Source organism: Oncorhynchus mykiss, chromosome 15, assembly GCF_013265735.2.
Source record: "Oncorhynchus mykiss isolate Arlee chromosome 15, USDA_OmykA_1.1, whole genome shotgun sequence".
NCBI classification, from domain to species: Eukaryota; Metazoa; Chordata; class Actinopteri; order Salmoniformes; family Salmonidae; genus Oncorhynchus; species Oncorhynchus mykiss.
Genome location: NC_048579.1, coordinates 70,397,792 through 70,413,408, shown reverse-complemented (window position 1 = coordinate 70,413,408; position 15,617 = coordinate 70,397,792). Strand labels below are relative to the sequence as shown.

The 15,617-nt window shown below is 44.6% G+C and overlaps 1 protein-coding gene across 12 annotated transcripts in view; it reads right to left on the bottom strand.

Moving 5' to 3' along the window:
* nav3 (neuron navigator 3) overlaps nucleotides 1–15,617 on the bottom strand; it is a 242,139-nt gene that overhangs the window by 104,807 nt on the left and 121,715 nt on the right. For all 12 annotated transcript variants that reach the window (XM_036945151.1, XM_036945152.1, XM_036945153.1 and 9 more), the window contains 2 exons: nucleotides 11,242–11,313; nucleotides 1,714–1,856 (listed from right to left, as the gene is read on the bottom strand). In XM_036945151.1, the coding sequence (XP_036801046.1) occupies nucleotides 1,714–1,856; nucleotides 11,242–11,313 (215 nt within the window). The remainder of the gene's footprint in view (nucleotides 1–1,713; nucleotides 1,857–11,241; nucleotides 11,314–15,617) is intronic.

The following is a 15,617-nucleotide window of genomic DNA, read 5'->3' as shown; positions in this document are numbered from 1 at the left end:
ACCATTACTCCATTGACGACCATAACTCTACAGACGACCGTTACTCTACCAACGACCGTTACTCTACCGACGACCGTTACTCTACCGACGACCGTTACTCTACCGACGACCAATACTCCATTGACAATCATAACTCTACCGACGACCGTTACTCTACCGACGACCGTTACTCTACCGACGACCGTTACTCTACCGACGACCATTACTGCATTGACAACCATAACTCTACCAACGACCGTTACTCTACCGACGACCATTACTCCATTGACAATCATAACTCTACCGACGACCGTTACTCTACCGATGACCGTAACTCTACCGATGACCGTAACTCTACCGACGACCATTACTCTACCGACGACCATTACTCCATTGACGACCATTACTCTACCGACGACCGTTACTCTACCGATGACCGTTACTCTGAAGACGACCGTTACTCTACCGACGACCGTTACTCTACCGACGACCGTTACTCTACCGATGACCGTAACTCTACCGACGACCGTTACTCTACCGACGACCGTTACTCTACCGATGACCGTAACTCTACTGATGACCGTAACTCTACCGACGACCATTACTCTACCGACGACCATTACTCCATTGACGACCATTACTCTACCGACGACCGTTACTCTACCAATGACCGTTACTCTACCGACGACTGTTACTCTACTGACGACCGTTACTCTACCGACGACCGTTACTCTAAAGACGACCGTTACTCTACCGACGACCGTTACTCTACCGATGACCGTTACTCTACCGACGACCGTTACTCCATTGACGACCATTAATCTGTGATAGTGACCGAGGGATGAAGGGAGACGTGAATGTAAAGGGAATGTTACCAACACTGTACGATCATTGAAAAATACTGAGAGACAAATATTCAATATCTACGAACATGATGTAAGCTTAAAGAACCACTAGGTAGGGGGTCGTTAAGAAAAAAAGAGCCTTGTTGAAGCCTATTTTTCCCCAAGCCCATAGGGCGCTGGTCAAAAGTAGTGCACTATATAGGGAACAGGCTACCATTCGGGACACAGACAAATCATTTCATCCACTTACTTTCGGATAAAAGTAATATGACAATAATAAAATAAGGAAAGTGAATGTGTGACAAAATCTGTCATCATGGCAGGTTATTATGCTTGGTGGAGCGTGGTGTGATTCAGCCCCACAGCTCTGCAGTCTAACCACTACCACTCGCCATGCTGTGAAATGCACTGTCTTGTCTTCTCCCTAAAGGAATACCCTACAACTCTAGTCAACTACACTGCTGATCTGATTCAGCAGACTGGTTAATGTGGAGTGTGCTGGCGGGTGCTGCTCTGTCCAGTCCACTGTGTTTATCAGTGGCGCCACCTAGTGCATGTTGTGGACCATGCGCTCAAAAATATAAATGCTGAATGCTACTGACAGACCCTGAGGAAAACAGCTGTAGAAACGCAGGGGGTAAGATAATGAATTCTAAGACACTAGAGGTTTTCCTCATCCTGTTTCAACCTTATGGAAGGTGAGTTTAGACACGGCCATATCCCCATTTTCACACTAATGTTCCGATCCTAATCAAACTGCGCTGGTTTTACATTGTGTCTTTTTCATCAAGGTGCCAGCAACCGTGTAACCAGGCTAGATTAGAACAGTTTGGTTTGGCTCGGCTCATATGGCTCAGGCCTGCTTCTACCTGATTCTAGGTTCACCTACCTCTGTCATTGCCACTAGCATACTGGAGAGGCTTGCTCTTATCGATGCTGTTAAAGCTCTGACTCCTCCTGTTGAGGTTGGAGGATCCTTGGCCCTTGGGGGCCCCGCTGCCTGCAGCGGACACCCTGGTCGGCCCTGGCAACCTGCAGACGAAAACACAGCGGGTGAGGAGAAAGCGTGAACAGTCACAGAGCAACAAAAATACATGTCTAGCCAGGTAGTGTGTTTGTGTTGTGCTGAAAGGACCATTATGTTCTCTCTGGGACATGCATAAGAGCCCACACACGGATACACAGATGTAAGCGCGAGCACACACACACACACACACACACACACACACACACACACACACACAGAGCTAGTGTTGTGCTGAAAGGACCACATGTATTCTCAGGGAAACACACAAGAGAATACACACTTCAGCATCTGTGGATAAATGTGGATGTTTACTTCTGATGCCACAGCTGGAGCGCAGTCATAAGTCCCAGAGGGGGGAGAGGCCATAGGCTCACTATTCCATTAGAGACTCGTTAAAACATGCTAACGGATCTCACAGTCCACTACACTGACACTGACAGAGCAAGGTCTTCTCAGTACTGCAACCAAACAACCTCCTGATTGGTTAAACACTGAGATTAACCAATCAGCATGGCTCAAAGGCTCAGTGTAACACGCACGGAATGCACCCACAGTCCTTGAGTCAAGCTGGACACTTCAATGCATCTGGCGAGGTAACTGCCTCGGGCAGTAATACATTAATGGTCATCATGAGTCTGGGAACTTTCACTTTGATTTGGATGTTTTATCAGTGAGATAATTGACCTGGAAAATATGTTGCTGACGTCCAACTTTGCAGATGGACTCGTTGACCTTTACGAGGAAGTGAAATCTATACAAATCTGCCTTTGTCCTGGAAAAACATGATCACATCTGAAAGAAAATGATCTAATCACATGACCAATACAACATATCTATATGAAGTTCATACAGTTTTGATTACCGGTCCGCAAAACACACAAAACCTTCATTCATGCCCTAAACACACAGGACAACCTCCAGGCCTCTTTAGAGTGATACAGAAAAAAATTAATCTGCTTTCAGAGAGAGAGAGAGAGAGAAAGAGAAATAAAGAATGAGAGAGAAAGAGAGACCTGGTGAACAGTATGAACTGCTCTGTGTTGTTTCATGAAAGATGCTAAGCCCATTTCCCCATGGGAATTCCATCATCTAAACTACCCCACTATCCAATCCACATCATTTATGTCTGGCCCTTTAAAACTGACACTCCTAAAAGCTTGGCAATTAAAGGGGAGTATGGGAGTTTAATTAGGCATCGTATCCCTGGACAAAGAGACTTAACAACACCGCATAAACCTGTCACAGAAGCAGACTGAGGAAGCTTGAGGGACTAGATGGCAATGTGAAGTAATGGCTAAGGGTCAAACCAACACAACCAGAGAATTAACATCTTGGCCCTGTGGTAATGCATCTAGGGAAACGACTCTTAAGTCCCAAATGACAACCTATTCCCTATATAGTGCACTACTTACAGTAGGGCTCTGGTCAAAAGTAGTGTACTCTATAGGGACTAGGGTGTCATTCGAGATGCTACCTCTCTCTCTCTCCTACTGAATTTAAACCACAGAGGAGACAGTCATCTGTTCGATAGTAAACATGACTGTGTGTGTCAAACAGACAATAAAACACACGTTCGTTCGCGGCTAAAATTGTGGTGTTAGAAATCATACTGTGACGAGTAACCGTGTACCTTCTGGTTTCTGTTTCAGAGTAAAAAGCCAACTCACAACGCAGACAATAGACTGGTCCCGACGGAGTCAATCCATACGTCATGTAACGATTGATGGAACCAGAGTAACACCAACTCCTTCTGTTGTGACGTAGGAGTCTCTTAACTCCAGTCTTCAACCCAAGGATCAATGCATTACTCAACGTCTGTGTCCCAAACGGCACCCTACAATGTCTTGGTCCAGTGACTGAGGAGTCTGGGTGTTTCTAGACATCATTGGGTTGGAAAACGGACAGATGGTAAAATGAAAAACCAGGTGATGTAGATATGCTAGAAGCTCCATCCACTTGGTAATGATACACTTTCATCACCCTGTCAATACATATTTCACCACATCCTGCCACCAATGCATCATGATCAGAAATAATAACGTTCAACTAAGATATAATCCTTCATTTCCGGGACGGGGCTAACGAAGATGTATCTGATGTCCCTCCTGGCTGCCTGTGTTCCAAATGGCACCCTATTCCTTATTTAGTCAACTATTTCTGACCAGTGCCATTTGGGATGCAGCCGGGGTCTCCAGCACTCAGTTCTATTTTTAAGACGGAGAAGAGGGAGAGGGGTGGCCAGACACATTATTCTCCCTGTCAGACAGGGCCCCCCCAGTACACACATGTACAAACACACGCAACCACCGACCCACCCACCCAGGCTGAGAGGGGCACCTGGAGACGCGTGAGCTGAATAAACATGACTTCATGAGTGCATGTGTGTAATGTCAAATATAACCAGGCAGGAGGGATGGGGGGGGCAGAGAGAGAGAGAGGAGATGGAGCGAGAGCGCCCACTTGAACAGAAGACCCTGCCATCTGCTCAGCCCATTATCTATATTAGTGAGAGAGAGCGTGTGTGTGTATGTGTTTGACAGTACATACCTATGCGAAAGATAATGAGTATTATCAGTATGAAACAGACACAGTATGTGTAAAACAAAATGTGTGTGTCTGCTTCTGGCAGGAAGCTCAGGGGAGTCAGTCAAATTGAATAACAGGTTTCTTAGCAAGTCAGCACATCTGTCGCTGTATATTCAGGACAATTACCAAAGCTTCCCTGGAATCGCTTCTATCAGCATCACAGACAGGTGCTTTAGGCTGCGGACAAGCGGTCAAACACCGCCCCCTGCTGCGAACACGCTGAATTTAAATGGCAATTTATTTTTTAAAGTGCCGTTAGTTGAGGGTGAGATGCCGAAACACTGTCAACACACCAGGGGTGTACCATTAGTTCCTCACTATAGCAAAATGAAACAAAATGCTTTGCAACAGAAAACATTTTCCAATGAAAAACAAGAGTTTCTCATTGAACAAGTTCAGGTAGTCCCTCCCCATTTGTCTTATTGATTCTGCTTGGTTCCTAGTGAATAGGACCCAGGTAAGCAGGTTTACTGAGAGTGTGGAGTAGGGATTTTAAGCTCAAAATCAATTGAAGAGGCTTGTTTGCACACTTTACACAACTCTAGGAGCATAGAAACACTCTACACAGCTCTAGGAGCACAGAGGAAACACTTTACACAGCTCTAGGAGCACAGAGGAAACAATTTACACAGCTCTAGGAGCACAGAGGAAACACTTTACACAGCTCTAGGAGCACAGAGGAAACATTTTACACAGCTCTATGAGCACAGAGGAAACATTTTACACAGCTCTAGGAGCACAGAGGAAACACTTTACACAGCTCTAGGAGCACAGAGGAAACACTTTACACAGCTCTAGGAGCACAGAGGAAACATTTTACACAGCTCTATGAGCACAGAGGAAACATTTTACACAGCTCTATGAGCACAGAGGAAACACTTTAATAGTAGAGAAATAAACTCCAGCACACTGGCATTCCTGTTTGCCCCACAATGTGTTTAGTGGTTGGAGATCCATTAAATGCATTGTGGAGTAATAGTTGGAGAGTTGCTTGAGTTTCTTTTTCAAGGCACAATATCCTCAGATATAAAACTGCCAAGGTAGCAACAGAACTAAGTCCTTCAGCCAATCAAACACAGGAGCTTTCACAAACGTGTGAGGCTACCATTGTGCTGGGAACTCACATTGACTGTATTTCCTGAATAATGTTGTTGACTTTAAAAATCACCCTGGGGGTGTAGGCTAGTACCTCACAATAAAACAACTGTTCATGCCCAATGGTTATCCTCCACAGTAAATCAAAGGTACATTTTATGGCCACAAACTGAAACTAGAGGGCTAATGTCTTTATGTACAATACTTTCAGTGAATGATATCATTTGGCACATTTCTACCCTGACCCCTTCCCAGTGAGAATTCATGGAAGAAAACGTGCACTCTTCATCAACGATGTAGTTAGTTTCAAGTTATGGGAGCAGGTCACGTGACCACTAGTTTTTATTTTCACGTATCAATCTGAAACAGGAAAAATCTATCCAGTCCATTTCATTTCATTAGAGGTCCAGGACGACTCACACAGGCTGTGTGTTCTCCAGGTCGGGTGTGGTGAGTCCCGGTGGGCTCGTATCGTCTGCCATTTTATGACTTCCGCTGGCTCCAAGCTGTATCACACCAGCCCCCTGGAAGGCCCAGAGAGTGCTGATCCTGGCCCCCAAAACAGTGCAGTCTGTCACCAACCCCCCCGCCCCCCCTACACACACAGACAGAGACACACACACACACACAGACAGAGACACACACACACACACTATAATCTCTATCCGGCTATGGCTGTAGTCAGGGTTAGCTAAGAAACCCAATCAGTCCTGGTGTGGTTGGCCTGATGAGACAGGCCCAGTTTCATTAGCCAAGGTAATGAGGGAGGGAGGAGGCCAACAGGGAGATGAATGGCTGAGCATTGCACTGGGTCAGGGGAAAAGTAACTCTGCCCAACTACTTTTGTTGTGAAATCTCAGCCATTTTATCCAATCGATAGAGTTTCCATTTGGGGATAATAATATAAGGTATTCATTTTAATTCAAGTGTTAGTGAGATTTTCATGCATCGGCAGAGGAGGAAACACCCCCCGATCCAAGGAAACACGCCCCGATCCAAGGAAACACGCCCCGATCTAAGGGAACGCGCCCCGATCCAAGAAAAACGCGCCCCGATCCAAGGAAACACGCCCCGCTCCAAGGGAACACACCCTGATCCAAGGGAACACACCCTGATCCAAGGGAACACACCCCGATCCAAGGAAACACGCCCCGATCCAAGAAAAACGCATCCCGATCCAAGGAAACACGCCCCGATCCAAGGGAACACACCCTGATCCAAGGAAACACGCCCCGATCCAAGGGAACGCGCCCCGATCCAAGGAAACATGCCCCGATCCAAGGAAACACGCCCCGATCCCAGGGAACACGCCCTGATCCAAGGGAACACACCCTGATCCAAGGGAACACGCCCCGATCCAAGGAAACACGCCCCGATCCAAGGAAACATGCCCCGATCCAAGGAAACACGCCCCAGTCCAAGGAAACGCGCCCCGATCCAAGGAAACACGCCCCGATCCAAGGAAACACACCCCGATCCAAGGAAACACACCCCGATCCAAGGAAACACACCCCGATCCAAGGAAACACACCCCGATCCAAGGAAACACACCCCGATCCAAGGGAACGCGCCCCGATCCAAGGGAACGCGCCCCGATCCAAGGGAACACACCCTGATCCAAGGAAACGCGCCCCGATCCAAGTGAACGTGCCCCGATCCAAGGGAACGCGCCCCGATCCAAGGAAACACGCCCCCAGTCCAAGGAAACACACCCTGATCCAAGGAAACATGCCCCGATCCAAGGGAACACACCCTGATCCAAGGGAACACACCCTGATCCAAGGAAACATGCCCAGATCCAAGGAAACACACTCCGATCCAAGGGAACACACCCTGATCCAAGGAAACATGCCCCGATCCAAGGAAACACTCCCCAATTCAAGGAAACACACCCTGATCCAAGGAAACATGCCCCGATCCAAGGGAACGCACCCCGATCCAAGGGAACGCACCCCGATCGAAGGAAACGCGCCCTGATCCAAGGGAACCTCGCCCCGATCCAAGGAATCGCGCCCCGATCCAAGGGAACGCGCCCCGATCCAAGGAAACACGCCCCCAGTCCAAGGAAACACACCCTGATCCAAGGAAACATGCCCCGATCCAAGGGAACACACCCTGATCCAAGGGAACACACCCTGATCCAAGGAAACATGCCCGATCCAAGGAAACACACCCCGATCCAAGGGAACGCGCCCCGATCCAAGGGAACGCGCCCCGATCCAAGGGAACACACCCTGATCCAAGGAAACGCGCCCCGATCCAAGGGAACGCGCCCCGATCCAAGGAAACACGCCCCCAGTCCAAGGAAACACACCCTGATCCAAGGAAACATGCCCCGATCCAAGGGAACACACCCTGATCCAAGGGAACACACCCTGATCCAAGGAAACATGCCCAGATCCAAGGAAACATAACCCGATCCAAGGAAACACGCCCCAATTCAAGGAAACACACCCTGATCCAAGGAAACATGCCCCGATCCAAGGGAACGCACCCTGATCCAAGGAAACGCGCCCCGATCCAAGGGAACCTCGCCCCGATCCAAGGAATCGCGCCCCGATCCAAGGGAACGCGCCCCGATCCAAGGAAACGCGCCCCGATCCAAGGGAACGCGCCCCGATCCAAGGGAACGCGTCCCGATCCAAGGAAACAAACCCCCAGTCCAAGGAAACGCTCCCTGATCCAAGGAAACATGCCCCGATCCAAGGGAACACACCCTGATCCAAGGAAACATGCCCAGATCCAAGGAAACACACTCCGATCCAAGGAAACACGCCCCAATTCAAGGAAACACACCCTGATCCAAGGAAACATGCCCCGATCCAAGGAAACACGCCCCAATTCAAGGAAACACACCCTGATCCAAGGAAACATGCCCCGATCCAAGGAAACACGCCCCGATCCAAGGGAACCTCGCCCCGATCCAAGGAATCGCGCCCCGATCCAAGGGAACGCGCCCCGATCCAAGGGAACGCGCCCCGATCCAAGGGAACGCGCCCCGATCCAAGGGAACGCGCCCCGATCCAAGGGAACGCGCCCCGATCCAAGGAAACACACTCCGATCCAAGGGAACACACCCTGATCCAAGGAAACACACTCCGATCCAAGGGAACACACCCTGATCCAAGGAAACATGCCCCGATCCAAGGAAACACGCCCCGATTCAAGGGAACGCGCCCCGATCCAAGGAAACACGCCCCCAGTCCAAGGAAACGCTCCCAGATCCAAGGAAACACACTCCGATCCAAGGGAACACACCCTGATCCAAGGAAACATGCCCCGATCCAAGGAAACACGCCCCGATTCAAGGAAACACACCCTGATCCAAGGAAACATGCCCCGATCCAAGGAAACACGCCCCGATCCAAGGAAACACGCCCCGATCCAAGGGAACGCACCCCGATCCAAGGAAACACGCCCCGATACAAGGGAACACACCCCGATCCAAGGAAACGCACCCCGATCCAAGGAAACGCGCCCCGATCCAAGGGAACCTCGCCCCGATCCAAGGAATCGCGCCCCGATCCAAGGGAACGCGCCCCGATCCAAGGAAACGCGCCCCGATCTAAGGGAACGCGACCCGATCCAAGGGAACGCGCCCCGATCCAAGAGAATGCGCCCCGATCCAAGGAAACACGCCCCGATCCAAGGAAACATGCCCCCAGTCCAAGGAAACGCTCCCCGATCCAAGGAAACACGCCCCGATCCAAGGAAACACGCTCCGAATCAAGGAAACACAGTCCGATCCACATCAACGGGACTGCAGTAGAGAGAGTCAGCAGGGTTAAGTTCCTCTGCATTCACATCACCGAGGACGACATGGACCAACAACACTCTTGTCAAGATGGCACAGCAGTGTCTACTTCCTAAGGCTGCCTCTCCAGATACTACCGCTGCTCCATCGAGAGCGTCCTGACCAGTTACATCACGGCCCTCCAGCGGGTGGTGAAGACGGCCCACACATACGTGCTACACACATGCTACACACACACACACATGCTACACACACACATGCAACACACACATGCCACACGCACGCTACACACACACTACACACACGCACTAAACACACACACACACACACACACACACACACACACACACACACACATACACACACACGCGCTACACACAAACACACACATCACAAGCAGACTCAAATTTACAGTACTATTTACAATCCCTGCTTTCTCTGATACATGTGTAAAAATTGAATATATATTCCCTTAGTTAACAGCTGTGTTCGAGAGCAAAGCAGCTTGTACACAGCTATTCAGCAACAACACCAGCTGACGGGTTGTCAATGTTATGAAGGGGGAATACCACCCATAGGCTTGTCAATACTGTGAAGGGCAATACCACTCATAGGCGTGTCAATACTGCGAAGGGGAATACCACCCATAGGCTTGTCAATGTTATAAAGGGGGAATACCACCCATAGGCTTGTCAATACTGTGAAGGGGAATACCACCCATAGGCTTGTCAATGCTCTGAGGGGGAATACCAACCATAGGCTTGTCAATGCTGTGAAGGGAAATACCACCCATAGGCTTGTCAATACTGTGGAGGGGAATACCACCCATAGGCTTTTCAATGCTGTGAAGGGGAATACCACCCATAGGCTTGTCAATACTGTGAAGGGGAATACCACCCATAGGATTGTCAATGCTGTGAAGGGGAATACCACCCATAGGCTTGTCAATACTGTGAAGGGGAATACCACCCATAGGTTTGTCAATACTGTGAAGGGGAATAGCACCCATAGGATTGTCAATGCTGTGAAGGGGAATACCACCCATAGGCTTGTCAATACTGTGAAGGGGAATACCACCCATAGGATTGTCAATGCTGTGAAGGGGAATACCACCCATAGGCTTGTCAATACTGTGAAGGGGAATACCACCCATAGGCTTGTCAATGCTGTGAAGGGGAATACCACCCATAGGCTTGTCAATGCTGTGAAGGGGAATACCACCCATAGGGTTGTCAATGTTATAAAGGGGGAATACGATCCATAGGCTTGTCAATGTTGTGAAGGGGAATACCACCCATAGGCTTGTCAATGTTATAAAGGGGGAATACGATCCATAGGCTTGTCAATGCTGTGAAGGGGAATACCACCCATAGGGTTGTCAATGTTATAAAGGGGGAATACGATCCATAGGCTTGTCAATGTTGTGAAGGGGAATACCACCCATAGGCTTGTCAATGCTGTCCAGCACATATTTCACATAGCTTGGCGGGGTTTGCGTGAAGTAATTTGCCAGCACGCTGGTTCCCACCAGCCACTACCGTCTAAGGAGAAACAAATGCTCTGGGAGCCAGACAACTGGCCTGGTGAAGTATAGGAGCCTGGAACTGTCTGGAAGCCACCACAGCAAGTCATTCTGTTCAATGCAGCATTCGGTAAAATGGCCCCTAATCCACATAGGCTTGAGTTTAATGGCTCATGCACGTCACTGACGCCTGGGATTGCCAAGTGCCGATGTTAGTTTGGCATCAGAGAATAGCCAACACAAAGTATTCCATTATAAAATCCTCTAAGATAGATGCACAACCAAACCAAATGTAAGAACTTCCTTGTGCCAAGATTTTCACAAGTAGATTATTATGAATTTAAGAGGTTGTACAGAAAAGTACATAATGTGTAATTCATGTCGACATGAACTGAAAGAAGGTGAAGGAAAGTTAGCCATGTGAGAGTCATACCTTGTGTTTTTCTTCTGTGGTGTTGCTCCTATTCCGCTGTGACCCGGGGGGCTACCATACCGCGCAGTGAGACTGTGGAGAGAGCAGAGAGAGACACAGACTTAGTGAAGGAATGAGGCGAACGGCTCTCTGGACTGTAGCATCTTTGAGACATCGTCTAATGCAATAAGGAGAGATTCAGAGGAGAGCATTGCGCGAGACAGAGACAGTAACTAACAACACAAGCCCTAGTGAAAGAAGCACATAGTGTGAACCCGTACTGCGGTTCACGTGACGGGCCACACATTTCATGTGTATGTCCTCTGTAGCTCAATTGGTAGAGCTTGCAATTTATTTTTGTAATATATTTTTTTATTTAACTAGGCAAGTCAATTAAGAACACATTTTTATTTACAATGACGGCCTAGACGACATATTTTTACCTTGTCAGCTCAGGGATTCGATCTAGCAACCTTTCGGTTACTGGCCCAATGCTCTAACCACTAGGCTACCTGCCACCCCTACGCAATTCCTGGATAGTGAATTCAGGAATTCACGGAACCACCTGCTCGAAAAATGTTTGCACGCATGACTAAGTCACTTTGGATAAAAGTGTCTGCTACATGGCATATATTATTACCATTATATTACTATATTATTACCATTATATTACTATATTATTACCATTATATTACTATATTATTACCATTATATTACTATATTATTACCATTATATGACTATTATTACCATTATATTATTGTATTATTACCATTATATGACTATTATTACCTTTATATTACTATATTATATTATTACCATTATATGACTATATTATTACCATTATATTACTATATTATATTATTACCATTATATTACTATATTATTACCATTATATTACTGTATTATATTATTACCATTATATTACTATACTATTACCATTATATTACTATACTATTACCATTATATGACTATATGATTACCATTATATGACTATACTATTACCATTATATCACTGTATTATATTATTACCATTATATTACTATATTATTACCATTATATTACTGTATTATATTATTACCATTATATTACTATACTATTACCATTATATTACTATACTATTACCATTATATTACTGCATTATACTATTACCATTATATGACTATACTATTACCATTATATTACTATACTATTACCATTATATTACTGCATTATACTATTACCATTATATGACTATATGATTACCATTATATGACTATACTATTACCATTATATTACTGTATTATATTATTACCATTATATTACTATATTATTACCATTATATTACTGTATTATATTATTACCATTATATTACTATATTATTACCATTATATTACTATACTATTACCATTATATTACTGTATTATACTATTACCATTATATTACTGTATTATATTATATTATTATCATTATATTACTATATTATATTATTATCATTATATTACTATATTACCATTATATTACTGTATTATATTATATTATTATCATTATATTACTATATTATAACCACATGTTTTTGAAGCATGTAACAGCTTCAATTCGCCTTTAACTGTAAAGCAACTCTCCCTCACCATAATGTGCCACTTCACCGTAATCTCCTACTGAATCTTGACTGATCTCCCTCAAAAAAAAGAGTGTTTTAACTTCAGAAATAAAAACACATTCTTAATGTGTTAATAAAAAACCCTACAGAGGAAGTGGTGTAGGAAACTCCTCCAGGCAAAGTCATAGTTTACAATGGGACACTCATTCTTAGTCATGTTGAGAGAATTAACGGCGAGGCTGGTGGTTACCGCCTCGCTTGGCCTCTGCTGGCGTTCGACAGGAAATAGTTAGGGAACTCGCGACGGACACAAAGAAAACAACAGGGTGTTTAATGAACAAAAGGACTGCTTTAATCATAGTGAACACACAGTAAATCAGGGTAAAAACCAGGTGGTCGGGGTGAGTGGCTCTGAAAGCATGTGGTCTTGCCAAGCTTCATCAACTCCACTATACAGGTCTATTGAGGACTGACTGGTGGGAGCACAGCAGAGATACAACGCCTTGGCCTTTGGGGTCACACTTTACACTAAGTTACATTGGGTCACACTTTACATTAAGTTACATTGGATCACACTTTACACTAAGTTCCATTGGGTCACACTTTACATTAAGTTACATTGGATCACACTTTACATTAAGTTCCATTGGGTCACACTTTACATTAAGTTACATTGGATCACACTTTACACTAAGTTCCATTGGGTCACACTTTACATTAAGTTACATTGGATCACACTTTACACTAAGTTCCATTGGGTCACACTTTACATTAAGTTACATTGGGTCACACTTTACATTAAGTTCCATTGGATCACACTTTACATTAAGTTCCATTGGGTCACACTTTACATTAAGTTACATTGGATCACACTTTACACTAAGTTCCATTGGGTCACACTTTACATTAAGTTACATTGGATCACACTTTACACTAAGTTCCATTGGGTCACACTTTACATTAAGTTACATTGGATCACACTTTACACTAAGTTCCATTGGGTCACACTTTACATTAAGTTACATTGGGTCACACTTTACATTAAGTTACATTGGGTCACACTTTACATTAAGTTCCATTGGATCACACTTTACATTAAGTTCCATTGGGTCACACTTTACATTAAGTTACATTGGATCACACTTTACACTAAGTTCCATTGGGTCACACTTTACATTAAGTTACATTGGGTCACACTTTACATTAAGTTACATTGGATCACACTTTACACTAAGTTCCATTGGGTCACACTTTACATTAAGTTACATTGGATCACACTTTCCACTAAGTTCCATTGGGTCACACTTTACATTAAGTTACATTGGATCACACTTTACATTAAGTTACATTGGGTCACACTTTACATTAAGTTACATTGGATCACACTTTACACTAAGTTCCATTGGGTCACACTTTACATTAAGTTACATTGGATCACACTTTCCACTAAGTTCCATTGGGTCACACTTTACATTAAGTTACATTGGGTCACACTTTACACTAAGTTCCATTGGGTCACTTTACACTAAGTTCCATTGGGTCACACTTTACATTAAGTTACATTGGGTCAGACTTTACATTAAGTTGCTACTGTTTCCATTTTTAAAACAGGAAAAACAAATATGCTGATGTTACTGTTAACTGTTAATATGACAGTATGGACGGGCCGTGATAATCTAGACATTCATTTTTTCTCAATTGGTTTGACACAATGAGGGACGTTCAAATCTCCCAAAAGATTTAACATAACCATCAGTATGCTTTCATTGTTTTACACAAATATAAAAATGTTAAACACATTTTCGCTAAAAACACTCACAAGAAAAGTTCAACATTCAGGTGAGTAATCCTGTATGTAATATTTAAACATCATCAACTCAATTGCTGAGATGCATAGCACAACAAAACATTAACAGTGATATGTAACATTATGTTAACCTGATAGCAATAGGCAACATTATGTTAGCCTGATAGCAATAGGTAACATTGTGTTAGCCTGGTAGAAATAGGTAACATTATGTTAACCTGATAGCAATAGGCAACATTTTTTTTAGCCTGATAGCAATAGGCAACATTATGTTAGCCTGATAGCAATTGGCAAAATTATGTTAGCCTGATAGCAATAGGTAACATTATGTTAGCCTGATAGCAATAGGTAACATTATGTTATCCTGATAGCAATAGGCAAAATTATGTTAGCCTGATAGCAATAGGTAACATTATGTTAGCCTGATAGAGGTGTAAGGATCGAGGACAAAGTGGTTTTAGTATGTAATAATCTTCAGTGATATAAGTCAAAAGACTAAAACAAGAGGAACACATAGTGAAAGGGACCCTAGAGAGTTGTTATCTGGGGTTTTGAATTGCAGGTCTGTTTTTTCCAGTGGAGAGGGAATGGACATGTGTTATCAGTTCAACCAAGGACACATGTAGGAAATAGGGTTACATCACCTCAAAATGAGAAAAATAACAAGAAAATACCAAATGATTCTACATGAGACACAAATTCATTCATGATCATGCAATATGAATTTTACACAGCACTGTATAAAAGGGTTGCATATAAAGTGTTAAAACTGTTAGCTAAAACCTTCTCTAGCACTATACAGAGCTATACGTGTACATCTCTGGTTTGAAAATACATTTAAAATGACGTTGGATACAGTATATCGAATGACAGTCAACAGTCAACCATTGATCTAAATACTCCAATGACCCTTTCCTAAAGAAACAACATGTTCCACATACTATATGTAATGGTTTATCTTACAAAGTGTTCAAACTGCTTCCTATGTCTCAATGAACCCTGGGAGATGT